This window comes from Simochromis diagramma, unplaced genomic scaffold (assembly GCF_900408965.1).
Source record: "Simochromis diagramma unplaced genomic scaffold, fSimDia1.1 OVJJ01000302.1, whole genome shotgun sequence".
Taxonomy (NCBI): Eukaryota; Metazoa; Chordata; class Actinopteri; order Cichliformes; family Cichlidae; genus Simochromis; species Simochromis diagramma.
The window spans coordinates 14539145-14565873 of NW_024386792.1; the positions used below are offsets into that span (position 1 = coordinate 14539145).

A 26729-nucleotide genomic window follows, 5' to 3' on the forward strand; every position below is an offset into this window, starting at 1 on the left:
TGTAAACATTTTCAGACCATAAATTACACACTAAACACTTCATACTGTCAACATCTATAAACATCAGTGGCTATTTCTAAACGTTGCACATTTCCTAAGAGTTTATTGAGCATAGCTGCTAAGCTGTGCTCTGTACCAGTGAAGGAAGGATTCCAGTCTTAGTATTAACTCTGAAAAAATACTTTAGGTTTTCTACAATTTAATTTTTAAAGTTACATAAAAGTCCACCATTTGAAGTACACTTTACCTGCACAACTAGTATTTCCACATTGCACTATGGTGTGCATGGGCTCACATATAAACAGTTAAAGGAGCACTCACTTCAGGCAGTATTCCACTTTTATACAGCTGTTATGACCCTGGCCTTCGTCTGAGACCTGTCTTTAAAAGGAAAATATTGAAATGGGTAAAATACGTGCTTTTCATGTGCTATTAATGAAGCTGCAGTAAGGGCCTGATAGGTCCCTGTGACTCACACCAGTCTGTCTGACATCACCTCCTTCGCTCATTTTTCCTGTTAAAATAGGAAAAAGAGTGGTGCCCATTTTTTGGCCAGTTTCCTCATTAACATCTTCTGTTAACATGATAAACGTGTAATAGATTACAGTATTGGACCAGAATAGACATTTTTATTAAAATCATTAATTATTCTGTTCATCAGTCATTTGCAGCACGGTTTTGTTTTTCTGGTTTTATTTAAAAGGAAAATCAGTTTTCTGAGTGACATCAAATCTTTGACATGCAGTAAGCGTGTGGAAATGTCAGTAGTTAAACCTTAACCTGCCTCTGCAGAGTCTTCTTCAATGATAATAACACAGATCCTAACCCTAATCTCTACCACTTTACTTTCATAATATGGGATTTGGGGCTTTTGCTGATTGCTCACTAAGGCCTTTGAAATCAGGAAATGCACAAAAAAAAAGAAAGTTCTTGATATGACGCATCAAAAAGTTTTTAACTTTTTAGGTTCGAGTCCTCGCTGTTGTCGGGTTGCTAAGCTACTTTCAGTTGGTTAAACATACTCTTCTTTTATTCTGTGCCTGTGATGATTTTCAGATCCATCTCGACCAGAATGACAAAATCGGGCTACTCCCTCTAAACAGAGCACAAAATGAAACCAGTGACCATTGAACTGGTCTCTGTGAAACCCAGCGAGGTGCCGTTTCAGTTGAAAATTTTACAAAGCAATCTATCAGGACCACCACCCAACCCCCTCCAATACAGAGTGAGAAAAGTGGGGAGGGGCTGACAGGGACCTGGGAACAAACTTTTACCCGGGGGGTTTGCAGCAGGCTAATTGAGATGTGGTTTCCATGCAGTAACCGTGTGCATTTTTATCCCTAACCCCCCTGTCGTAGGTAGACTTTGTCATAGATTTTGATTGGCTGTAGTTTACAAATGTGACCACATGTCAAGTCAAGTCAAAAAACTTATTAAGATAGATGTGAGAGGTGTTGATCACAAACTAATGTGCACATCTACGGGGGCATCCCTGTGGAAAGCCAGAGATGACTAGCAGACAGAAAAGCAGCTGAATTAACAGCTTTAACAGCTATCAGAGATTACAGAAGAGTACGAACAAAAACTTTACTCTTTACTGCATTTACTTAGTGAGACTTTGAAAGATTGCATTCAAATAAAAAGTTTTCCATTTGCATAAGCCATACCACACCTTTAACCTGCAGAGGCTGATTGTGTTGATGTGAAAGACAATTCAAGTCGAATATATTTGTATAGGACAAAAGACAATTCAGTGTGCTTCACAGACAGAGAAATATAAAACTATAAATATTATAGTCATGCTAAAAATTAACGAAAAGATTAAAACATGCAGGAAAAGCATACAGGATTACAGGGTTAAGAGGTTGAAGACACAAAGCCTTGATTTAAAAGGTGTTCATTTATTTACAGTTTTATTATTTAGGCAAAGAATATTTTTCAAACTCTGACTTCATCTCACAGTGACTCCTTATGAGGAATTTGGCTGAAGCTAAACCTACAAAATAAATATGTATATGATTGAACTTTTTCTTTTCATCTGGATTCTTTAGGCCTGAAACAGTTTATCTACTTTATCTACTTTCCCCCCCATATTTGTCACACTTACGTGTTTCAGCTCATCAAACATATTTTAAAAGCTAAACCTACCCGGCATGTGTGACAAAGTATCCCTGCCCTAAACCTAATACCTGTTCGTGCCACCCTTGGCAGCAAGAACTGCAGTCTAGTGTTTCTGGCAATAAATGCTTCTCATGCCCACATTATTTTAGTTTTAGTTTTGGAGTGGCCTTTGACTAGGGGGGAGTTACTTTTTCCACACAGGGCCCCTTGATAAATTAAATCATAATTTAAAAACTGCATTTTGGATTTACTCTTATCTTTGACAGGAAGGGGGAAAATATTTTTCTTAGAGTATATGTGAACACGCGTTTTATTGGGATTCTGCTTACAGTGTGCATCAACAGGTGGATAAATCAGCTGGTTTAGGATGGTTATCTGAAGCAGCCAATCATCTGGCTCGCCTTCTTCCCTTTTACGATTTGATGTTTGAGAGTGAGCGCGTGCAAGAATGCACGATTCAGCGTTTTTTTCCCCTGAATAGACTAAATGAAAAGGTCCAGGTGAGAGCTGTGGATTCAAACACGGCACGCGGTCAGAGTCCCCACACAGCCTGTCCTTCACTCACACACTTTATAAAGGTCATTATTGTACTGATGGTGTTGTGATTATAGCCTGTTGTGACAGAGGCGGGTTTAGGATCGGGCCACGCGCTGATTGGACATGATGACCCCCCTGTGGCACTGTGCTTCCGTTTAGTGCTTACGCGCAGGCGCAGCGACCCCTCTCTCTTCTGATTTTTATTTACTCCCGAAACCCAAGATGGCTCCTGTGAATGTCTCAGTCCCATAGCAAATCGAGGATGCGAGTAGCTGCCGAAAAAACAACTTTTCCCCGAGCGTCGCATCCCCTGGAGTTTAATCCGTATGCCGCGGAGGAGGCTGTAACGTCCGCGTAGGCACCGAGCAGCCGTCGGAGCTCCGCGAAACCGCCTTCAATCCACCAATTTGGAGTAGTTTCGCGAAGTAGCTCTTCTCCTCGCTGTCGCTGTCTGTCCGGAGCGAGGTTCAGGCAGGCAGCTCATCCAAATGGCCGAACCGAGAAAAGTGCAGTTTGTCACCCTCTCGGCCTTCGCAGCTGGAGCCGCCGCGGAGTCCAGGAAACGGCGGCTGGAGGATGAGGCCGACTTCAACTTCGACAGAGCCGGGGAGGTCGAGGCAGCGACCGGGGCAGGAGGTGCCGCCAGCAACGGTCGCCTCGTTAAAACCGGCGACAGGGACAAGGCTGCAGCCGAAAAGAGGGCGACCGTGAGGCTAAACCTGCCCCTGTCCGAGCCTGACGACCGCTCGTCCGCCGAGTTTAATTACGGGGAACTCATCCAGAACCTCCAGGTAGGATCTCCGAGTTTAAGCAGCATTACGAGGCCGGGGGAGAGAGAGTGGAGCCGGAGTTAATTTATCGCTCTTGGAAGTGTTTGTGTGGACTTGTTTGCTAAGTTAGCTGGAGAGGGGGGGTGCACCTTGTGTTTCGATGGCATAGCGTGGTTGAAACTGACCAGCACAAAAGAGAACAGCATTTCTTCATCTTCTTTTTTTAATCCAACACGTCCAACTTCTGCTGAGCTCTCACAGATTCTAGCTTTTTAAATCAGAGGGCTGGGAGACCTCCTCCCCCGCCTCTCTTCCACATGTAGAGAGGGATGAAGCTGGTCTTGTGCTGCTTTGCTACCTGTGTCCTTTCCACTCAGGCTTGCCCAGCAACAGCCCAGTCACACAGCCATTACAGCACTTGGAAATGCCACATGCAGTTTGGCCCTCTGGCAGCGGCTGATAGATAGATGAGAGAGCATTGCTGATGGAAGTACCAGGATGTAACATGGGAGTGAGGCAAATGTCAGCAGTGAGATCAAAGACAAGCTCGCCACATTGTCAATCTGTGCACATCTGGATCATCTGGTTTCTGCTTATAAACCAAAAGTTAATTAAATATTTCTTACTCGGGGCCAAACAGTAGTCCTGCCAGCACCGTGTTGGGAATATTTTGAGCATTTGTACCAGCACTCACTTGCAGCTGTTCACTTATTTAAGGCTGCTGTGATAATATGTTGATACATTTCTGATTGGACTGAGTCACTGCAACTGTTTGACTTTGCCCCAGGGGTCCGATCATTCCTGTTCACTGTTTTGTTGTTCAAATTTTCTTCCAGGCAAAGAATAATGCTCCAAGTTTGACTTCAGCCCGCAATCCCGATGACCCCTTCAATGATGAGGAGAGAGAGCGGCTCCAGGTTGAAGCCCTGGCTAAGAAGTTTGAAAATAAATATGTGAGTGGTTTGATTTATTTTTTTAAAATTCCATGTTTGTTGTAGGATTTTTCAATGAGGATCACATTTCACAGCTGAAAAGTAAATCTTTAAATTGGTGGTGGTTTCTAAATAATTCTAAAGGGCCTCATTATACTGTCTGCTCGTACAGTCATGGACATTGATATTAAATGTGGACAGGTTTCATAAAATCACGTGTCTGTAAACTAATGTGGTCACCATAGCCACACAACTCTGTGGGGACAGAAGCTCCACCCACCTGAGGTTCAAACCTTTTGATTGTCAATGACAGCCAATCAGAAGAAAGCTGACTTAAAGCAGTGGTTCTTGAACAATGGGCTGTATAGCTGGTAACCAAGTGACAAATATGAAGTGAATGATTGTGATTATTAATTATTTATTTATTTATTTATTAAGAAAAACCAAAGAGCTTGCTGATCCTACTCCATTGACCTTTAATTTAACAAAAAATCATCTTGGATTTTTTTTTTAATATTACTGATTAATAAAAATTGTGGTGTGGAGCACAAACTGTCTGGCTGCTGAATGTCAGAATATGTTTGAGAACCACTGGGTTAAAGGAAGTGGGAAGGATAAGCAAATATTGTTTTGAGCTGCGAATCATGCTAAGCTACTCTACACTCTAGCGCTAAAAATATGGATCTGAAAATTAGTTTTCTGGAAATCAAAGCTTGTTCGAGCCACTGAAATAAACGTTTAACATATATAAATCTAAATTTCAGGTTGTTACCTAAAATGTCCAGGTGGGGTTTCTAAACTTAGAAGAAATTAATGACATTTTGAATTGCAGAGTTGAAGTTTTGAGGTATTAACATTAAATTTATGACTTATGGATAGCAAAGTGTTCTTTCAGTAGTGTAAATAAGTTTTCATGCATAAGTCCACTTTAATAATGTTTTTCTTGCTCCGTAGCTCAACGGCTCACGCACAGATATGTGTGTGCCAATAAGCTGATGGTCACTAATTTTTATTAGTTAAACATATTAGTGTTAGTTTTAATAATTTATGGTTTTTAAGTTTAAGTTAAGCTACACTTATTTCCAAAAGTTTTATGGGATGCTTGGTATTTCCAGACTCTTGATTTGTAATGAAAAAACTGTCAAACCTCGAGTGAATTATTGCTTCTAAGGTTTCAGCACTACAGGGTCTTTGTGGCAGATATTTCATATTTAAGCAATAAACTGTACAGAAATATTCATGCTTATTACGGTTTGTGCCATATATCTTTAAGTTAAAAGACAAATTATCCGTTGATTTTGTTATTTTTAATTTTTAAAATAATTAGGTGAAGTGATTTATCCATCAGACTGGATTTGTTTCTGTGGGGGTCAAAGTGTGTTTGTTTGCACTCATCAGAGCACCAAACGTCCCAAAAACAAAAGTATTACAAATATTTCCTCAGTTCTCACTGTGCTAATGTTTTACGGTTTTGGGTTATGTGAGGATTACAGAGAAGAAAACTGTTGTGTTCTGCGTATAAATGAAAATTAAATTCTATGAAAAACGTTTTAGGGGAACGTGGGGAAGAAGAAGAGGAAGGATCGAATGCAAGATCTGATCGATATTGGGTTTGGCTACGATGAGACAGACCCCTTTATAGACAACTCTGAGGCTGTGAGTATTCCTTTCTTCATGACTAACGAGGTGTTTTTTTTCCCCTCTCGTGTGTCTGTTTTCTAAGACTTTCATGTAGTGGAGTGTCTGAGTTTGTCTCTATAATAATGTGGCATGCTAGTCTCCTCGCTCCCTTATTATCTGCTGATTTATTTGATGTCCTCGTTACGCTCCTGAACTGCTGTTGTTTGGTCTCGATGTGTGGAGGTAGACATTATCCCTCTGTGGTTAAATATTTATTTCCTGCCTTGATGTTTCCAAACTGTACGTTCAGTGGCACTTCTAAAGATAGACAGTTGTCCTTTATTAAACCAACCTGAGACTGCAGTCTAAAACAGTCCTCATGACTCATGAAGACGTCCGTGCTCCTTGTGTCCAAACAGGAATACGTTGTTGTTGTCGTCTCAGTGTTTATAACTCAGTATTCGGAGGATGTCACTCTGTCTGGCTGTAATAGCTAGAATTATGCTCTTTTATGGATTCCCTGCCATTATATGATATTTGTCTTGGTGTTTTTAAATAGCTATCCTCTCTGCTCACAAATTGGCTGCACACTGTTTGACTTATTTCTTTCCCCCTTTTTGTTTTGATATGTGCCATGATGGGAAAATTGTTTTCATCTGTGGCCCGGAGGGGATTGGGATTCTTTTACTGATTTATTTATTTCTGGCTCACAGTTAACACCCTCAGTTTCACTGACCAGCAGCTGCTTGGTGACACATTACCAGTTACTCAAAATGTTTTTAAAGCTGCAGACAGCTGCGGTGCAAGTGGCATTATTCTTTACCAGAGTCGTGTAAATTCACACTGCAGCTTGTCTTCCTTTGTTAATGTTTTCCTCAGTATGACGAGCTGGTGCCCGCCTCGCTCACCACAAAGCTGGGGGGATTTTACATCAACACTGGCACGCTGCAGTTCAGAGCGGCCTCTGAATCAGAGGGAGAGGAGGACAAGGTGAGACTACCTGAGCATATTTCAATATTTCGGTGTTTGAGTCAGTTAAATAGAATTCGACTCCAAAGGGTGATAAATTAAGACCTTCAGTGGTTCTTAATTTAAAGATAAGAAAGCCAGCACAATAAATACACCCTCACCATTAAAATCCAGATGCAACAATAAACTGTTAAATAAATACTAAAACCTAAAAGAGAAAGACTAACTTTACGCCTCAAAGTCTGCTGGATCACTCCGCTGGTAAACTTTATGTCTGTAGCGTGTTTCGTGCAGTTCAGAGTGCTTTACTGGTGACTGACAGGCTGATAGCAAAAAAAAAAAAAAAAGAACAATGTGCAGATAATCAATTCAAATAAAATCAAAACATGAAGCATCAAAGAAAGAAACTCAGTTGCAACATAGCGTTAGGTCCACAACCTGCTGGACAGTCTTTGGGTTTTGCCTCTGTGCACCACCACAATGGATTTTAAACCAAACAATCAGGATGTGACTTAAGTTTGATTTAAGAGGATTAACACAAATTTAGCATTTACTGTTAAGGATCAACAGACACTTTTTTTTAAGTGTTTCTGATTTTTTTTCAAAGTCAAAAGTAACTGAACAAACTAACATCCATGGAGATCACCAAATCCCGTTTTGTCTCTTGAGATGCTCTGCTAGGCCTTTCCTGCAGTCCCCTTCACTTACTGCTGTTTATGGGTCGTTTGGCATTCAGTTTTGTATTTAATAATTCTTCTTTTTCAGAAGTGTGCAGGCAGTGCAGAGATTTTCCTTTAAAAGTCAAAATTGGTCTTCCTGCATCTTCTGTTCATGAAGGCGTCTCTTGATTGTAGATCTTAGCAATGATTCAAGCACCAGCTTGAAAGTTTTTCTTGACTTTGGTTAGAAGTTGCAAAGTTCTTTTTCTTGATCATGGAAATAATTCTGTGGCCTTTCAGGACTTCTGGTGTCGCTGGGCTGGTTAGTGCACTCATCCTTTGTACTGTATTGTAGATTGGCTTCTCTTAAATTTTTATTTTATTTTTTAAACCAGTCTGACAGGTTTATTTGGTTTTTTTCCGCTTAATGATGGCCTCTCTTACTTATACTCACATCTCTTAAAGTGAAAAGCTATAAAATGCAAATTCAGCACTTTGAATCAACTCCAGATATGACACGTGGTTCATTTGTCAAAAAATAACAAAGGAACTCACCTGGGTATAAAGCTGCCTGTCACTCATTGTCTTATAATATAATATAGCATAATATAGTGTAGTAATAATAATAATAATAATAATAATAATAATAAGGGGGATTTTGTATAAACAAAAAAAATTCTCTAATTAATAAACACTTAAACATGTTGTAAACGCCCTTCAATTAAAGCTGAAAGTCTGCACTTAAGTCACATTCTGATTGGCTGATTTAAAATCCGTACCGTAGCCAATTAATATGGACAAAGACACGAGTCTCATGTTATCAGGACGGCAACAAAATGCATGACGTAACTCAGAGTGATTGAAAAATGCAAATGTACTACAGCACACCAAGATGTCAGTCACCATAACAAACATGGCGGCGGGCGGCGGGGCAAAGGAAATGAAACGTCAGCTTTGTCTGGTTCCCAGGTTGTTCTTGCCATGAAATTTAAAGGGTAAACAAACACACCTGGTTCGCATCAGCATGTTGGTGTGATGATGTTAGCATGTAGCTTTTAATGTTTTTTTTTAATTAATTAATTTATTTTTATTTCCCAAACGCAAAACAAATCTGCCTGTACCAAGTTTAATGACCCAGGGCGACTGCAAGGTGCTCAAACTTCCCGCTACATCCCGTTAATTGAACTCTACTTATCAGACCATGTGACGCTGCAGTCCTAACATCCAGCAAGAGCCCGTTTTTCATCTGGGTTAGCAAGATACGGTGTTGACAGCATCACTCAACACATCAATAAGAGCATACTGATCCGCACGGAGCGCTGCTCACACCGAATTCATTATCAGTCATTGTCTGCTGTTTATCTGAATTAATGAGCGTATGTTGTTGTGGCTTTTTCAGAAGCTGAATGACAACAGCGAGCAGGTGATCAAGAGGAGGAAGAAGAAAGAAGGAAACGCTCTGGAGGAGAAGAGCACGAAGAAGAATAAAGTACCCAAACAGGGGTGAGAACCGTGGCTGTGTAATATTACTCCCCTGTCCGTTTGTGTCGGGGCTTGTGTGGTTTTTATTATTAAGCTCAATGAGAGGCTTATGAAAAGCTGAGCAAGCCAAAACTCTTGAATTGAAGGACATCGCTTTGCATGCAGCTCTCAGAAAATATTCCTAATCAGGTGATTTATTCTGAAGATGTGTCTCTCCCTGTATATATGGACAGGTTGTTTCTCCTGACCTTTTTAGACACCCAGTGATTTGTGGGCCACCACAAATATGCAATGAGGCATCTGTGTGCTCTTTACCCCTCTAACAAACCGCCACGCTGTGTGACATTACACCCCTCTGCTTTTCTGTGGACGCTCTCGTACGTCTATCACGAGGCAGGGGTGCTTATTGAGACTTGCTCGCAGCTGCTGTGACAAGCAAGCCACCTTCTAGGAAATGCTCCATTATCTATGCTCGTATATGCCGAATACTCCAACACCCCTCCATCCTGAATACTACGTCTAAAAATAGCCACAGCTATTGCCATTGTGCCATTGCTAAATGGATGATGTTATATATGGGAGTGTATGTGTGTCAGACCTTTGAGAGCAGACTGCAGGTTAATCCCATTGAATCCCCACACTTTTGCCTCATATCTGTCTTTGTCAGCACGTGTCGATGCCTCAGTTTGTCTGTGAAAAGATCGTTATTGGTGCCTTGTCCTATGTGGGCCGGTGAGTTTCTTAACGTTTTTCAAAATGGAGTGGACTCGCCTGGTTTCAGACCTCAAAACAGCCGCCCACATTTCAGATTTGCTTAAGCATTCAGATGGGTTTACTGCAACCCCTTTATGGTTGTTTGCAGCAGCTGGAGAGGCAGTTGGCTAATCAGAGCTTAGAAGGTGGGATTAAGAGCACGGGCATCATCTTCCTGCAAAGCTACATTAATGAAAACTAGTTACAAGAAAATGGTTAAGTTTAATTTAAAATGACTTTTGTGCAACTTTCATGACCTTTTGTTAAAGCAGCGTAAAGGTGAGAAAGATTTGAGAATAAGGAATTGGGCTTTGGAAAGTTTTTTTTTTTTTTTGACTGTCTCTTTGAACTTGTAGGTATTTTCTGTGAATGTTGAACTTTTGAATTAAAGTGATATTGATTAACTTTGTCCCTGATATGTTTGTGAATGTAAATCAGCCAGATGAGGCTGTATTCAAGGTTTGAGAAACCTGAGCAAGCTGCCTTTGTCACTGCAAATGACACCAGCATGGATATTTTGAGTTTTCTGATTTTGATAGTTCTTTGAGTTCTTCTTTATATGTTTTGGATACAAATGTGGATGTAATCCAGTGGCTCTCAAACGGTGATGTGGGGCACAGAGTCACGGCAGAGGGAGCATAGACAATCAGGGGTAAATGGAGTGAAACTGGTCAATGATTCATCAAGAAGAAAAAAGATGAACGTCGCTGACCTTCATTTCAATAAATTCAGCTTGGGTCCATCTTTATTTTTAATGATTGACTGAAAATTGTAGGTGTGACCTGTTTGGGCTCTGAATGAAAGAAAATTTTAAGAAGCACTGCAGTCATCATGTTTTCGTTTCCCTCAACAGAGTCACAGCTCTCAGCCTCCACCGACCGGAGAAGAAGAAGAGAAAGAAGCTGATAAAGGACTCTCTGTATCTAGCGACCATGCTCCGCCGCTTCACCCGCGAGAAGGAAGAGATGAGGAAAAGAAACCCCAACATGGCTCACTCTGGCCTGGCAGGAAGCGTGGCTAACAAGCCCCACTCTGGCAATACAACGAACCACCTATTATCTTCTAACTCCACCCACCTGCAGGACAACACAGCCGCCAACGACCTCTCACTGGCAGACCTCACCTCGGACCCCGCTGTGATGTCACTGCTGGGCTCAGCCAACGAGAAAGAGCTACAGGACCTCCTGGGCGACCTGGACTTCAGCTTGTTGGACACCGACCAGCAGCACGCCATGGCGACGGCCAGAGAGAACGGCATACTGGGAGTCGGTGTGCCAACTCATAAACCGGTAGGAGGAGGTGGCCAAGGGCGTGGCCCGGGGCCCTCCAGCAGACTGTTTTCGCCGCCTCCGCTTCCCAATGGACTGCCTGCTCCTCTTATTAAACGCATCGAGGACCTGCGGGTGGTGAGTCAGCTGTAGGCTGTTAGTGGGCGACTGCAATTACCTGTGAAACCTCTTCACTGAAGTTAAACACAAATGCCATTCAGTTGAGGAAGTGGCAGAGGATGTTTATTGTTTCTGTTTAGTCCGGAGAGAAAAGTCTCTAAAGCGTTGGAGAAATGTGGCTCAACGCTGAGCCCTGAGGGGGTTTTATGTAACTAAAACGGCAGCAGACCTCTCACCACTACCTCTTCAACATATACTTATGTTCTCGTTGCTCTTATATCTGAGAGCCGCCCATCTTTTTATAGATGTTGGTAAACATGTAAGGAGAGGTAGGAAAACGATGGAGGATTGATGGATTCAGAGGTGGAGAAGAGCAGACTGAGCCAGAGGGGAGAAATAAAAATAAAAATAGTGGTAAAATATATTTGTTTTTGTTGTTGATTCAAAGATAACATGAGGGGAAAATCCTGATTTGGGAGTATTTTCTTTAAATGTGGACCTATTATGCTTTCCTTTTAAATTTTCTATACACACGGTTACCACAGACAGCACTTAAAAACATAGCCAAAGATTCAAATAATGAGATCAGTATGTCCAAGTAATCCCTGTAACACTGCTCCAAACACTGTTTTCAATATTTTTTTCTGCTCTTGGCTCTTTATGATGTCAGAAAGAGCAGATATCCCTTATATGGCACACAAGCTTCACTTACCTGCTATTTAGACCTGTTTGTGAGGGGCAGCCAATCAGAAGAAAGTTTGCTTAAGGAGCAAGCCACCCAGTGTAAAGCTGCTATAGTGAAGTCAGCTCTTACCAATGGTTGCCCCTCGCAGAGCCCAGTGCTGCTGGAGGCTTCTTCCTGTTAAAAAGGAGTTTTTCCTTCCTACTGTGGCTCATTGTGGCTCATCTGATTGTTGTCCGTCTTCTCTGTATTATTAATATGCAGCACCTTGAGGCAACTGCTGTTGTGATTTGGTGCTTAATAATTAAAACTGAATTGAATCAACAATTAAAAAAATATGGTGACTTTGATACAGTAAGGTTCCTATTGACTTCAGGTCACTGACAGGTTTGGTGTTCGGCGCTGTAAGAACCCACATATTTTATTTTTCCTTTGCTGGTGGCCACACAGGCTTGCAGAGAAGTAACAGACTATGAGCATTATTAGTGTAGACTGCAGCTGAATCTGGTGTCATAACTAATACTGAAAAGTAAGAAGCAGGGCAGTGAAGAGAGGTTTTCTGCAGTAACATCACAGCAAGAGTGAGTTTTTTTTGTTTTTTAATTGATCGAGTAAATTGTACACTTTCTAAACACAAGGAATACAGGCCAAAAATGCCACCAAATCATGTTGTTGTTTGGGAAGTGTAACTCTTCTTCATGTTGTTCTTTTAGTCGCTTGGTCTGTGCTAAAGTTACACCGACACTTTTCAGCTGAGCTCAAATTCCACTTTAACCATAATTGCTTACAGGTTTATTGTTATATTTAGAGTCATGTATAGCTCTGTGGAGGTAGAGGAGTGTTTGCACACTGCAGTGTTGTATATGTATTTACAGCGTATGGCACAGTGCTCTATGCTGACTCAACCTTTCTCCCACAGGCTTCGCGGCAGTTTGATCAGGAGGGCAGGAAGAAATTTTTCACCCTGGACATGAATAACATTCTCCTGGAGTGAGTAGGACAGCTTTTAAATCACCGTCAGCCAAATCCCAGCACACTCTTCTCCATTTCCCTTTTTCTTTCTTTTTTCTTTTTTGGAAGCAGATTTCCCTCGTCACCTCTGCTGCTGCCATCTTTAAGTGTTTTGTTTTCTGTCAGTCTCTCATTTTCTTCAGTAATGACATGCTTCTCATTTCAATCACCCTGCTTTCATTCCTCTGGCACTTCCGTCTTTTCTCTTGTCTCGTCTCTTTTGTTTCTTTTTACAGCTTTTCTGACAATCTGGACTTTCTCTCCCTTCTCTCAGTATTGAGCTGCAGGTCCAAGAGCAGCCTCCCGAGGTGCGCTCAGAAATCTACTCCCACATGGAGGCGTTTGTGCCGTGCAACAAAGAGGCGCTCCTCAAACGCCTGAAGAAGCTCAGCCTGAACATCCAGGTGAGTTAAAGCTTTACTGTGGAGGAGAGGAAGCTGTGAATCCTCACTCTGATCTAAAAAGTGATTGAATGCAGGGGGAGGGGGGTGTCCTTCTTCAGCCTTTATTATTGCTCTGTGGCCACTAAAAGATTCAGGAGGGGCTTTGAAAATCTCACCACGCAGCGTGGCTCAAATCTGGCCTTCTTTAACACATCCTGCAGGTCAGTGTGTGATTTGGGTGGGTGTCCAGTTTTTCTTTTCTTTTCCTGAAAGTCAAAAATTGCCCCTAAAACAGACGACCCATAAAGAGTGCAATGATCAAAAATTACTGTTAGATGTTTAGTGTAGAGACATAAAGCAAAGGACTGGATTGGTCAAAGATGACACGGTTTTGACCTTTTTTTATTTTTTTTACTCTTCTGTGATAAATGAATATCTTTTGATCCTTTAACAGCTTCATGCTCCATTTCTGAGCTTTTAGCCTTTTCTTTCACAGCCAACACATCAGGGAGATGCTGAAATTTAACTCTATTTGTTTCTTTTGAGCTCTTTCGAGATATTTCTGAGCTCCTACCCATCGCCAGAACTCCCCCCTTGTTTGTCCCTGTCACGTTTGCCTTTTTCACGCAGCGGTTAATCCCTAGCTGTATTCGGTGCTTCCGTTAATAACGTGCAGGGATCTCAGCGTGGGCAGACTAGCGCAGAGAGGTTTGCAGCTGAAAACAGGCTTCCAAAGGTCTTCTTTGTCATGCACCATTAATGTTGGATTGTTGACAAAATAAATACCCCGACCCTCTGTCTTGCTGTTTAACTCTCCATCATATTTTTTTATTATTCCCCTTTCTCGCCTTTTTTTGTGTCTCTTAACTTTTTCATTTCTGAGTCTTCATTCACTTCTGCTGCCTCTATCTTTCCCCACTCCCCTCACTCCGACCTTAATGCCTTCCCTCCTCCTAATTTCTTTCTTTTCTCTACCTCTCATTCCCTTTGTCATTACATCCATTTCTGCTTTTTCTTTCAGGACGATCGACTGCGGACGCCACTTTTGAAGCTGAAGCTAGCAGTGTGCAGTGTGATGCCTGAGCAGATAGCGAAATATAACATGGAGTGCATGGCTAAGGTTGCAAAGTAAGTCAGTCCTTTTTGTTCCAGAAGGTGAGCAGTCCTCTGAAAGCAGTTTGAGGACAGCTCTTTTAAAAGAAGTGATATGTGAACTCTCCTGATAATCTTTTTTCCATCCACCCATGTCATCGGAGTTCCTGATGCCGTTTTCACACTGGCAGCATTTGTCTTCTATGCAAATCGTATGAAGATCAGAGTTAACGGTGCTCAAAGTCCAGTCAGTGCAAAGCAGCTTTTTTTCCCTTGCTGTGTTTGTCAGTTAAGTTGAGATGGAGGGAGACTTATAATATCAAAACTATTAATAATAGCAGGGGAGAAACATCCATTTATTTACACTGATGTAAAAGAAGTCTTAAAATTGCTGCCTGTGGATACATACCCGAATACTGCTACCGTACGACGTTCAAAGCATAACGCATATAAAAACTTGGATGGAAAATGCATAAAAGCATCTTGTTGACTTTAATTTCTTGAGGAAAAAATGGTTTATTCAAGCCGTTTATGTTCACTTTTATATCTCTGTGTTTTATTGCAGACAGCAGTCAGAGGAGGGCGATAAGAACGGCTCAGAGGAGGACGATGAGGAGAAACCTGGGAAGAGAATCGTGGGACCTCGGAAGAAGTTTGTCTGGGACGACAAGCTCAGGTAATGATCCGAGTCTGTCCTGCTGGAAGAGCCGGCCGGATGCCGTTCCAGCGTCTTTGTGCTGCTGTGTGGAGTGATTTGTTTTCTCTTCGTCTCTTTTTGTTTTCATCTTCCCCTTTGTTCTCCACCGCTGGTGTTTAATCTAGTAAACCGAGCTCATACAGGCTGTAAACAATTTATGTCCGTTCAGAGCTTGCAGGATTAACACTTCACATCCTGGAGAAAGAGCTTTTACTTTTCACCATTCTCCATTTTTTTTTGTTTTTCCCACTTATATTTCACTAAAACCGAAATATAAGTTTTATTCCTGCCTGGTGAGGAATAACGAGGAAACCCACAGGTCAGAAATGGTGTCTGAATAAAACGGCTGATAAGTGCTCATTAATTTTCTCCATCGTACTACAAAGACTTTTATTTATTTATTCATTTAATTCAAAATAAATGAATACCTTTGCCTCTTTGAAGCATATCAGTGTCTTCTGTCATTTTGTGCTCAGAGACTGCAGCCTGTTTTTCACCTTAATATTGAGTGGAGTGTGTGTGTGTGTTTGTGCAGGAACCTGCTGTGCAGCTTAGTGCGAGTGAAGCTGAGCTGCTATGAGATGGAGAACCAGTGCTCTCTGTCTGTGGAGGACTACCTCAAGGCTTTCTTAGAGAATGAGGTCAAACCACTGTGGCCCAAGGGCTGGATGCAGACCAGGTCTGTGCTGCTTTTGTGTGTTCAGCTCGTTACAAGCAGGAGGCACTTATCCGCAGAAAAGTGCAACGTATGCAAACTGTGTTTTAAATGTTGTCAAAGTACTATAAATTTGCTGCTGCCATGAGAGCAGTTAAGTCTATTTGATATGTTTAAACCCTCAACAATAGTAATCCATCCACATTAGGAACCTTTGGAACCGACTGTATCCAACTTGAATGTGTTTTCTCTTTTTCTCGGTGATGTCGTTCTTAATGTCAGTGACCCTGATTTTTGGCTGACTTTGTTGTTTATTGCCTGTTTCACAGGATCTTGTTCAAGGAGAGCCTTGTTGTTCACAATCACCTCACTGGAAACCTGTAAGTGTGTCCTTTGTTTCTCCCGTAACTCTGAGCATGCAGGAATTTTACTGGGACTGAGCGTCAATGTAAAATGTCAGCTGAAGAGGGTGAATAATTGCTGGTATTTTTCCACACAGAGTGAAAAAGAGAATGGTGCCTGGACCCAAGGCTAAACCCAAGGTGAGTGACAGCTCAGACTATTTACTGCAAAATATCAAAAAGAAAAAAGGGTGTGTATATTTGTATTTTTATTTTACAGCAGTTTTATGAATCGTTCAATTTGAGCCCACTGGCTGAAGTTCTTTCGTGAATTAATACAACTGTAGCTGTATCATATTTGTATCTCAAAAAATAAGTGATTTGTAGGATTTACACAGCCAGGTGTAGTAACGTTTATAGGGGGTGCAGTCAGGCCACGGGGCGAGGTCTCAGAAGGGTCTGACAGGTATGACACAGAATTATAAAGCCACTGTTAAACTGCTTAAAAAACAAAAAAAACAAAAACGCTTCCTGACGTTTTTCACAGTAAAAGCTCAAATGTTAAGGAGGAGTTGTGTGAAGGAACCTATGAGTTTTGTTCAGGGTTTAAAAAGTGTTTTGTGGGTAAAATGTTGGAGCTGTACTTTATGAAGAGAAGCGGTTAGAAATAAGTTCTGGTTTCTTTGTGGAGCTTGGGTGATACTGACTGTGTTCTCCTGTTCTTTAGGAGGGCCTTTGGCTCCACAAACCATCGCTCGGCATGACCTCCACCCCATCTCAGCCCACCTCCACATCTGTTCTGACCTCCAACCGCCAGCCCCTCTCCTCCTCGGAGCCCATCTGTTTGTCAGACTCTCTGGATGAAGATCTGACCGTTCCCTCTCTGGACTCCATCTCCCACGCTCTGGCCCTCCTCAGCAATGCATCCAAGGGTCCCACAGACAGCCCTTTGTCTCCCCCACCGCTGCAAATACCAACCTCTTCTCCTCCACCCGTCGCCCCTCACTACCCCTCAGGCTCTCAGCTTTCTGCCTCGTTAGCACAGACAACGCAGCACCATTCCCTGTCTAAAGTGGAGAGTGCTCCGCTGACAGCTGCATCTGTTGTGAACTTGCCAACAACAACGCTACCAACCTCCTCTTCTACCTCCTCTTCCTCGTCCCCGGCTGTCTCCTCCCTTGCTCACGTGCAGGCAGCAGGCCTAGCGTTAGCCTCCAGGACTGCAGACGGTCACTATGGCCCGATCAAAGGATCTGGTGTCATGGGCCAAACCCAGACTCAGAGACATGTTACCATGGCGTCACCCAATCACCGGCCAAGCACAGTGATGGGGAAGATGCATCCGCACCCCTCCCCTTCTCCTCCAAAGCATCGGCCTCCTCCGACAGCTTCCCCTCTGCTGCCCCCCCATCAGAAAGGCTTTGCTAGCCCGGTGGGGATACTGGGAACAATGGGAGCAAGTCACGCACTGGGAAAGAGCAGCGCCAAATCCAGCAGCAATGGCGGCGCTGTCAACAGCAACGTCACAGCTTCCTCCTCCCCTTCCCCTCAGTCCCGCTCCAACTCTACCTCCCACCATGGCTTGCAGTCCTTTTGCCCCCCGTCACCGGCCACCTCCTCACCCTCGCCAACCTCCCATACCGCACACTCCGCTCAAGGTAAATCCCACACACACCTCCACCACCAGCCCAACTTCATCACACCCATGCAGGCCACCCTCACCAAGTCCTCGCACAGCAGCAACTCTTCTCCCATCATCAAGCTAACCCCTCGGCCTCCCGCCCCCACCCCGCCACCCTCATCCTCCCCCTCGCCATCATCCTCACCGTCAAATCCGCTTTCCCATCAAATAATCTCCACCCAACAGCAGCAACACCAGTTCTCTCCCAAAACCCCCAAAACTTTCCGGCCCCCCTTCAGTGTATCAGGTGGCGGGCAGGTGAAACAAACACAGGGTGGCTGCAGCTTCACTGGAGCCCAGAAACCTCAGTCCACCACTAGCAACAGTAGCATCAACAACAACTCTAACAACAAGGGAGTGGTCTCGACAGTCTGCAGTCATCCGGACAAAACCCCCCAATCACCTTCAGTCTCAGCCAGTCACGGGCAGAGGCAGAGGGTGGTGGGTGGGGCCAGCCAGGGCTCAAAGGCTGGAAATGGTTGGGTGGCTTCAGGAACTTTGGCCACATCCTCCACAACGTCACACCTCTCACAGGTTAGTTTCCACCAATGGGAAGTCACTCTTAGAGTTTTATTTTGAATATATTTGTATATATTTTGTGTTTCCTTTGCAGGTATCGACTGCAGGCACTCCCCTCCTGGGCAACCCCTCTGCTTTGCCCCTGGGCTTCGGGATGTTGGGAGGTCTGGTGCCTGTCTCGCTACCCTTCCAGTTTCCGTCGTTGCTCAATTTCAGCCCTCCTGGAGCTTCCGGGGCGGCTGGAATGGGCACAGCACCCAGCTCCAACTCAGGATACCCGTTAGCACAGAGCGACCTAATGGGTGAGTGGGCTCTTAATTAAGGGACCTGCATCTTTTATCACCAACAGACAGACTTTACTGTGCTTTTTAAAATAAAAGGCCTTTGATATCCTATATCAATAACACGTTAGACTTTAGGAAGTTATTTTGCCTTTTATTACAACTTGCAACTACGTTATATTAAGTGGGGGTTGCGGTAAAACACAAAAAATAAGATGGTACAGGATTTATACTGGCGGTTTCTGTTAAGAAAATGAGTTACTCTGGTAACCTTTTCACAGATATAGGAATTTAACTAGTAGCATCTTTAAAAGTATTTTAATACTTACTAACTGTAGCAGAATTGTTGTAGTTTTTGTTGATTTGATTATAGATTTTCTTGTTTCAGTTTAGTTTTTACCCCTCAGTCGTAAAAGGCTAATCTGATATTGTCCTGACACCACCAGGTGTGTGGTTGGACTCCCAAGTTTGTGAATGCAATAACTTGAGAACGAAGCGATGTAGGATTTTGAAAAACTTACCAAAGGTGCATCTGCTAAAAATATCAGATGAGTTTGAATTTCAGTGCAATAACTGAAGAAGCAAGTCACCTAGGACTTAAATGTTCAGTGCTAATTGTAGTCTGTTTAATTATTACTGTATGGAGAGCAGATGTCAGAGCCAAGATTTAGAAAAATCAGTACAGCTGTAACAATAAAGACGCATAACTCTTTGAATGCAGTTGACTCAGTCTTGTAGACATCCAGAATCTCAATAAACGCGTCCATGAAGCTTTAATAACATCTTTACCAAACTAACAAGAACTAAAACTAAGGATATTCTATTTTTATTCTGAAATACTTATTTTTATTTTGGTTAATTAAAATGTTTTCCACATGTAGTTTTAGTTGACTACAATAATCTTGCTTTGTAAGAGACTAAATGGGACTCCTTAAATATTACTGGTTCACTGTGTATTTCTGTAAACCAGCGGTGCTTCCCCTGCCATGACCCTCTCTTTTTGCAAACCAGTCTCCCTCCTTTGTTTTCACCATTTTTTTTTTTCTTTTTTTTTTTTTTGCACCCGTCTCTGTCGTTTCAGCCCTTTGTACTCGTTCGCCTCGCTGACAGCTTTGATCCTCGACTATCTTTTATTGCTGGTCTCACATTTTAACGGTGTCATCTTTTCCCAGTTCTCCCTGGTTGTTGCTGTCTTTCCTCTCATTTGTCCACCCTACCCTCCATCTCTCCTCAGATCTGTATAAGAGTCTCCAGTCAGGGTCACAGGCTGCCCTACCTCCTCACTTGCAGCTTGCTTTTTCAGGTAATCTGCATCCCTCCACCTCCTCTTCATCCTTCCTCTCCATCTGTCTGTGTCAGGCTGACTTGTTGCAGTCGGCTCAGCTGCTCTGTTACTTGTTAGTTCTCCAACTTTCTGTTTGCTGTAGTGTATCTGGTGTTCAGCATGCCTCTGGTTTGATCGTAGCATAGTAGAAACACGAAGATATGTCGTTTTTTTGAGCAAAGTCTGTTTAAAAAACAAAACAAAAACTGGAACCTACTGGTTGACTTATGAACAATTAAACCTTTTTCATATTAGAAGTTTTTGATCCTTTTTAATCAAAAGTTTAATTTGCGTTTTATCTGGTGCTTTCACATATGGATGCAGTGATAAAAGGGTCGAACACTGATAGGTCAAAGTTTACCCAGGTCAGCAGCAGTCATTTTTTATTTTTAGGGGGAAAAAAAAGATTCAAATAATTTAACAGGTGTTCTGTAAAAGCAGGAAAAACCAAGCATTCAGCTACTGGCACGTTTTAAATGATAAGCTGAGTTTAAGGTGGATGAATGAAATGTCTTTTCCTACTAAGGTTGGTTGTTCCTGGGCCGTCCTGTATCATTTCCAAGTAAATCCACACTTTGGATTTACTGTAACTCCTGTTAATTAATCGCAGGGACCAGGCCTGCGTAGCTTGTCTCTGTCGCCACTTCCTGTGGCAACTTCAGTTCAGTTGCCATCAGTTTTATAGTAAACTCAAAAGACAACACAATTATATAAATAACGTCAAGATGTCACCTTTCAGCCAGATTTTCATTTTAAACCTCATATTGACCCAAAATTTCAGAATTTGCCAGACGTCTGTGTACCTCAGTTTGCCAGAATTAAAGATGCTTAGTAATTTACATTTTCAGCCAAAGAACCACCCACACACTCGGCCCTTCATGTTTCATAAGACAATGTTTTTCATCGTTCTGCTGCAGCCTGTTGCACCAGTTCAACTCAGGCTTTCTAGCGAGTATTTTAAGGACCTCAGATTGACCCTAAGGATGGTCCTTTCTGACATTTTAGTAATATATAATCTTTCTGTAAGGAAAAGGACAAACTAAACATTGTAACAGATGTTCTGCTTGTGTCTAGCCAGTAACAGAGAACCTGATTATTATTAGCAGGCTAATATTATCGTCTTTTACTGGCTATCTGCCAGTCTCTGTATTTCCATTTGTAAAGACAAATAAATAAACATTTAAAAAGTAAAGACCAAGAAACAGTCTTCAACCCTTCTGAGTGTTGAAAGCTGTGTCTGCCTCTTACTGAGACAGACTTATCCTGACTACTTCCATAGCTTTTATCAGTCACTGACAGCAGCCACATTGGATTTTGTTTAAATAAATCAAAAATCTTTGTGTTTTCCACCTGATTGTCTGTTCACATCTTTCTCGATCCTAAAGTGAAACAAAGTGCCTGAAACCAACATTCTTTTTAATAACCAGCAGGGGGCGACTCCAAGAAAAACTATCTGAAATTAAGTGTTTAGAACCTTTTGGGATGCATGTAGACGCACTGCCCTCGGTTTAACAGTGCACGTATGACAGAATATGAGAAACGGTGCATTAGGTGCCCTTCAGTGAACTGGTGCCACAGGTTGCTGGATCTGTTTCATCGTCCAGCTGTTTAAAAATGTGCCCTCTCCACGCAGATGCGAACCAAAGCCAGGGTGGAGACATGAAGAGGAAATCCCACTGAACAATAACAGCACAGGAGACAGACAGACGTCACATCCTCGCCTCCTGGCCACAACCACCAACGGACTCTTCGGCTTGATTGACTGACGTGATGCGGTATGAAGGGGGGAGGGGGTGTTGCTCCCTCGCCTCCTTTTAAAAAAACAAACAAACAAAAAGAGGACATAAGAGTTTATCTCCGCTACGAGTGGCAATGATTTAATTTAACTGTATTTTCTAACAAACCGGGTATGAGAACAAGACGGCGTGAATGACGAGGACACTTGTTTTTGTTCTGCCTTTTTTTTTTTTTCTCCTCTTTGTCAACATGTTTACATATGACTGACCTTGATCACTGTGGAATGAGTGTGAGCGAGGTGATGGTACAGATGAGAGTAGTAGTACACTACATAATATAATTTGTATTTAAGCTCATGTGGAGTAACAGGACTCGTTGTTGCAGTACAGAAAAGGAAAAAAGAAGAAACAGACTGACTAATGAACTTTTGTTTTTCTGTCTTTCGTGGGAATCGTCTGTAGAAGTTTATCGTCGGTCACCTCTGCTCCCACAAATGACTGTTAAGTAGTAGCTTAAATTAATATTGATAAATTATTTGTAATTTACACAGGGACAAAGGTGTGTGTGTGTGTGTGTGTGTGTCTGTGTGTGTGAGAGAGAGGAAGAGAGACTGTGATGTGGTTAATTTTAAATGTGTGTATGTACATAAGAAACACAATATACTGTTAATTTCTTTCCAGATTATTCTGTATGACTGGGTAAAGACGTGTATTCCCCTCTCACAATAACGAGCAAGCGTTAAGTGTGACGCCCCTCTCTTGCTCGGTGTGTTTTTGGTGCTGTTAACGATCACACTGGACCTTTCCTTGGAAAAAAAAAAAAAGACTTAAATTGAAAAAGTTTTGGCCTCCTCTTGCGGACAGAGGAATTGCCTGTGAGAGAGGGGGAGAAACAAGATTGTAGTCTACTTGAATTTTTTTTTTTTTTTTTTTTTTTTAAATGTTAAGATTTTTGATTTCCTTTATCTGCTTATTGACTCAAACCAACTTAATATAACAAGACGCCTTAGTTTGTATTGAAAAAAAAATATATGAAAAAGATCTATGCAGGACTGTAAACGCTCAATGCAAAAGTGCAAGTCGTCGCTTGGCTTTCAACCTCTACTCAACTTTGTCAGTGCATTTCTGGAGTTTGAATGTTTGTAGATGCTCTTTATGTCACTTGAGACTCCATATTTGTTTCCCCCCCCAATGTGTGCGTTCAGACAGAAAGCAAAGCGAGTTTTAGGTGCAGGGCGATTATATACAAACGCAAAGACAGCATGCATGCACACAATCAGGAGAATGTGGGGAAAACGTGAAAGATGGTACACAAAACGAGCCCCAGTGACTGTGACACTTCTAAAAAGTCAAAAGCAAGGGTGTCAAACTCATTTTACACACAGCCTGCTTTGATCTTAAATGAGCCGGACCACTTAAACTCACCTCTCTGTCAATGCAAAGTAGCTTAACTATACGTTAAATGCCTAAGATATCTTAATATGAGAAAAAGAAGGGCAATTTGAACAATATGCCTCAGTTTTTCTATGTGATTAAGAAATGCTGCTATAGCAGAGAGAAATCTCTCGGTGCAACTCTTGGGCTCAAATTGTAAGATTTTTTTTATTTTCTTTCTATAAACAGAAAAAAAAATCTGTAGTTTTTCATTAATTTTACAGAAATATTTCTGTAATTGTAAACAACTCAAACAAACAAACAAAATTATCACTTAATTACTTTGGGATGTTATGAATGGCCGTGGGTGAGGTCTTTATTGGTAGGAAAAGCTGTAGAACTTGTTAAAAATCCAAGATTTCCTTCCTTCTCCACATTTTCTAAATGTGTCCATTGAGCCAGATCAGAGTGTTTGCCAGGCCAATTCTGGCTCCTGGGCCTTATGTTTGACACCCCTGGTCTAAAGAGTGTTTTGTTTTTGTTTTCCCTTCAGTCAGCGTTTTCACATGAAATTCTAATTGAACTCCCCCTTCATTAAATCACCTGTACACATAGTTGAAGAATTAACAAAAGAACCTTTTAGCTGCTCCTGTTCACCACGGCGTTGTTTTACAGTGACAACTGATTTAAAAGCCGATTTAACAAGAAGCTAAAATGAAAGCTGTCTGCATGTGGATGAACTGCAGTATGCAATCTTAACAAGGGCACAACATTTATTCCAATACATTTATTTATATTTTTGCTAATGTCAGATTTATGATATAAATTATAAATGTACTAATGAAAAGGTACATAAAGTCTCCATTATACACTTTTTTTTTTTCTTGTAGCTGGCTAGTTATTATTGCTCTTTTTCTGATTTATGACTGTTAGCAACCAACATTAAAGTGCAATGCTACTGGAAGGTTAACCAGACAGTTACTGGTGGTAATTCTTGAAAATATTAGCAAATGTGTGTTATATTAACATGATATCACTTTTTTTTTTCTTCTTCTTTTTTTAAATATCACATCTGGCAACAATACTGGTGTACTACAACCCCCTCCAGAGCAAACACTCCAGTCTGAATTAGCCGCAGTTTATTTTTACACAGCCAAGCAATACACAGACCAGTGTTGGCCTCTCATAGATATATTTATATATTTTAAAATGTTATCATCATACAGTTTTGTCCACTATTTGCAATACACGCAGCACTGTCTGCAGCACTGTCTGCAGCACATGTAGCAGAGTAGCATTGGTCAGGTGGTGTCATTAAAATAAGCTGGACAACAGTTTATGAAATACTACAATGGCATTTCCCCTTTACAGTATCTCAGGGTTTGTCCTCGGTGTGCGTGTATAGTTATGGCAATGACTCTGTTACTTTAACAGAAGTCTGTTATTTCTGTACATTTGATAAACAAATGTGTTTTATGGTTTAGTAAAAACTGGTGAGTTGTGTATTTTTAATTATCATTACCAGTGTTTCAACCCCGCCCCTGGAGGAAGCCCAATAACTGTTTGTGTGGTCACTAACAGTTTTGTATGCAGGTTTAAAAAATATTATTAATAATAACTATGTGTGTATATAAAGACTCTTTCTTGGATGCTCCACACTTAAATAAATGGCTTTAGACTCAAAAATAAATCATTAGTAAGGCTCTTTAAAATAAAGAAAAAAGCTAAATGTACAATATTATTGCACACAGCTGCGTACATCATTAAAATTTAGATTAAGCATCAAGATTGTTTTATATTTGATCTAAATTAAAATACTAAAACTACTACAGCTGATTTATGACCTTTTAATAAGGTTTTCAGTAGCTGCTAGCTAAAACCTGCTTAAATCCATCAGTCTGCAATGACTCTGCTGCCATTATGTGAATGCAGCAGTATGGATGATAAAGCTTTTATAAGCGCTGTGGCTGACAACTCTAATTTAACTAAAGTACATAGGTGAAAATGTAAAAGCTCAATAGATGCAAATAGCAAACAAATACCACTGTTTTTGAACTGTTTTGATGTGCTGCTGAACACAAATTGCTTCCAGTCCTAACCAGCTAACTAGCAGCAGGCTAACTGGCAGCAGGCTAACGGTGAAAAGTTGGCTGACACCCCGAGACTAAAACGAGCTTCGCCCTGTCTGAACGCTGCTAGTGAAACCTCCCCTCAGCTGAATACCTCCGTTAACGAAACCGTTCTTCCTGAGTCTCTCCTCCACCCACCGGCTCCCTGCCCTCCTCCACTTGTGTCTGGCTGACCGGCTGCACCGAGAACGACGCCAAAGATTGTTGTGTAGCTCCTCCTGATGGGGTGCTGCTGGTCTGTGTGTGTATGTGTGAGGTTATTTCCCCGACATGTAAACCCATGCGTGTCATTGTGAAGTCATGTGACTGGAGCAGTGGGTGACATTTATTTAATTTTAAATGAGGGGGGTAAAAATGACATTTCGTGGTTATCCGGTTACCTGAGTTGGTCTTTTTGTAGATTATTTTTGTGTCCATTATGAAATTAAAACAGGTGGTTTTAATGTTGTGTCCAGATTTTTTTTTTTTTTTTTTTTTTTTTTCCCCCCCCCACCCACTTCCTGTCTTCCTCCAAGGTTTTTTGCTGCAGTTTTTATTTCATGGGCTGTACCACTTTGATGAACCAGTGAAACTTCCCTTTCTGTCAGAGTAAGGAGGAATAACTACACATTTAATATCTTGCAATATTTTAATATGAGTACATTTCAACAGTGGCTCAGTTTTTCTACATCATAAATGCTGCTGGAGCAAAGAAAAAGACCTGGCCCAACTCTTTCAGAATAAATTATGAGAAAATTTGTAAAATTACAGTTTTAGTTGTCAAATATTGACTCATTGTAGGAAACAAATTTTGATCGTGAACAAAACGACTATTCTGTCATTGCTAGTGGCTGCGAGTGAGGCCTTTAACAGTAGGAAAAACTCCAAAACAACATTCATGCTGACCTTTGGAAATTTCAAAGCCATCCAATGGCCTGGATAGGAGCCTTTGCTGGGCCAATTCTGGACCCCGGGCCTTATGTTTGACACCTTTGTTCTAGAGCAACATTGAGTACCTCTACACCTTAATTCATGTACTTTTCAGGAACAGCAGGTATGCTTGATACCTGCGGATCAGAGAGCAGCCCTGTAAAGGTGTTAAATTTTATTTTGTCATGTCATAGAAAAGTGATCTCTGTCCAATGTCAGACCTCTCCCACCTGCTGTTGAAACTTTTTGCTTGTGTTGGGCAGCTAATCAAAACGGAGATGAGCATAAAAAGGGATAAACTGAGGGGCTGGACAAAGCCAAGATTAAGATGAATAAGGATGATTTAGTATTTAGTATAGTATTAGTATTTATGATGTCAGGCTCGCAGATTATCACTGATTCTAAGTAGAGTGCAATCAGTTTTAACTGTTTAAATCAAAAATATAAAAACACAGAGACAGGAACCCTTTAGAGTTGCCTTTGTATCATTACTAAAATTACAAGCAAACAATGTAATGCTTTTAACCCAAGAAAAAAGCAATGGAAATTTTTTGTTTGTGGTTATTACTCAACCAAATCAATAAGAAATGCAATCAATAATTTTATTTTCAGTAGACCCTGTAGTTTTTAAAATATTGATCTCTACCAAACGGTTGAAATTATAATTAAATTAATAACAAAAAC

The 26729-nt window shown here is 41.5% G+C and overlaps 1 protein-coding gene across 2 annotated transcripts; it reads left to right on the forward strand.

Moving 5' to 3' along the window:
- The first annotated feature begins 2557 nt into the window (after positions 1–2557).
- ubn2a (ubinuclein 2a) lies at positions 2558–25579 on the forward strand. 2 transcript variants are annotated; one of them, XM_040024736.1, is made up of 17 exons: positions 2558–3449; positions 4265–4381; positions 5915–6016; positions 6860–6970; positions 9008–9111; positions 10697–11249; positions 12833–12903; positions 13199–13328; positions 14329–14435; positions 14965–15075; positions 15632–15775; positions 16081–16131; positions 16251–16293; positions 16820–18307; positions 18387–18594; positions 19808–19876; positions 21531–25579. In XM_040024736.1, the coding sequence occupies exons 1-17, from the start codon at positions 3147–3149 to the stop codon at positions 21575–21577; spliced, it is 3759 nt and encodes a 1252-aa protein (XP_039880670.1). In that variant the 5' UTR covers positions 2558–3146; the 3' UTR covers positions 21578–25579. The 2 variants fall into 2 exon arrangements, with proteins under 2 accessions (XP_039880670.1, XP_039880671.1); XM_040024737.1 differs by lacking the exon at positions 19808–19876 and having other exon boundaries at positions 3147–3449.
- Positions 25580–26729: the final 1150 nt, after the last annotated feature.

Excerpts from the sequence above, each read along its gene's own strand:
- ubn2a (XM_040024736.1), top strand. The coding sequence starts at position 3,147 with ATGGCCGAACCGAGAAAAGTGCAGTTTGTCACCCTCTCGGCCTTCGCA. Across the intron at positions 16,132-16,250 it reads AATCACCTCACTGGAAACCT|AGTGAAAAAGAGAATGGTGC; the intron begins GTAAGTGTGTCC and ends TTTTCCACACAG. Across the intron at positions 19,877-21,530 it reads CTTGCAGCTTGCTTTTTCAG|ATGCGAACCAAAGCCAGGGT; the intron begins GTAATCTGCATC and ends CTCTCCACGCAG.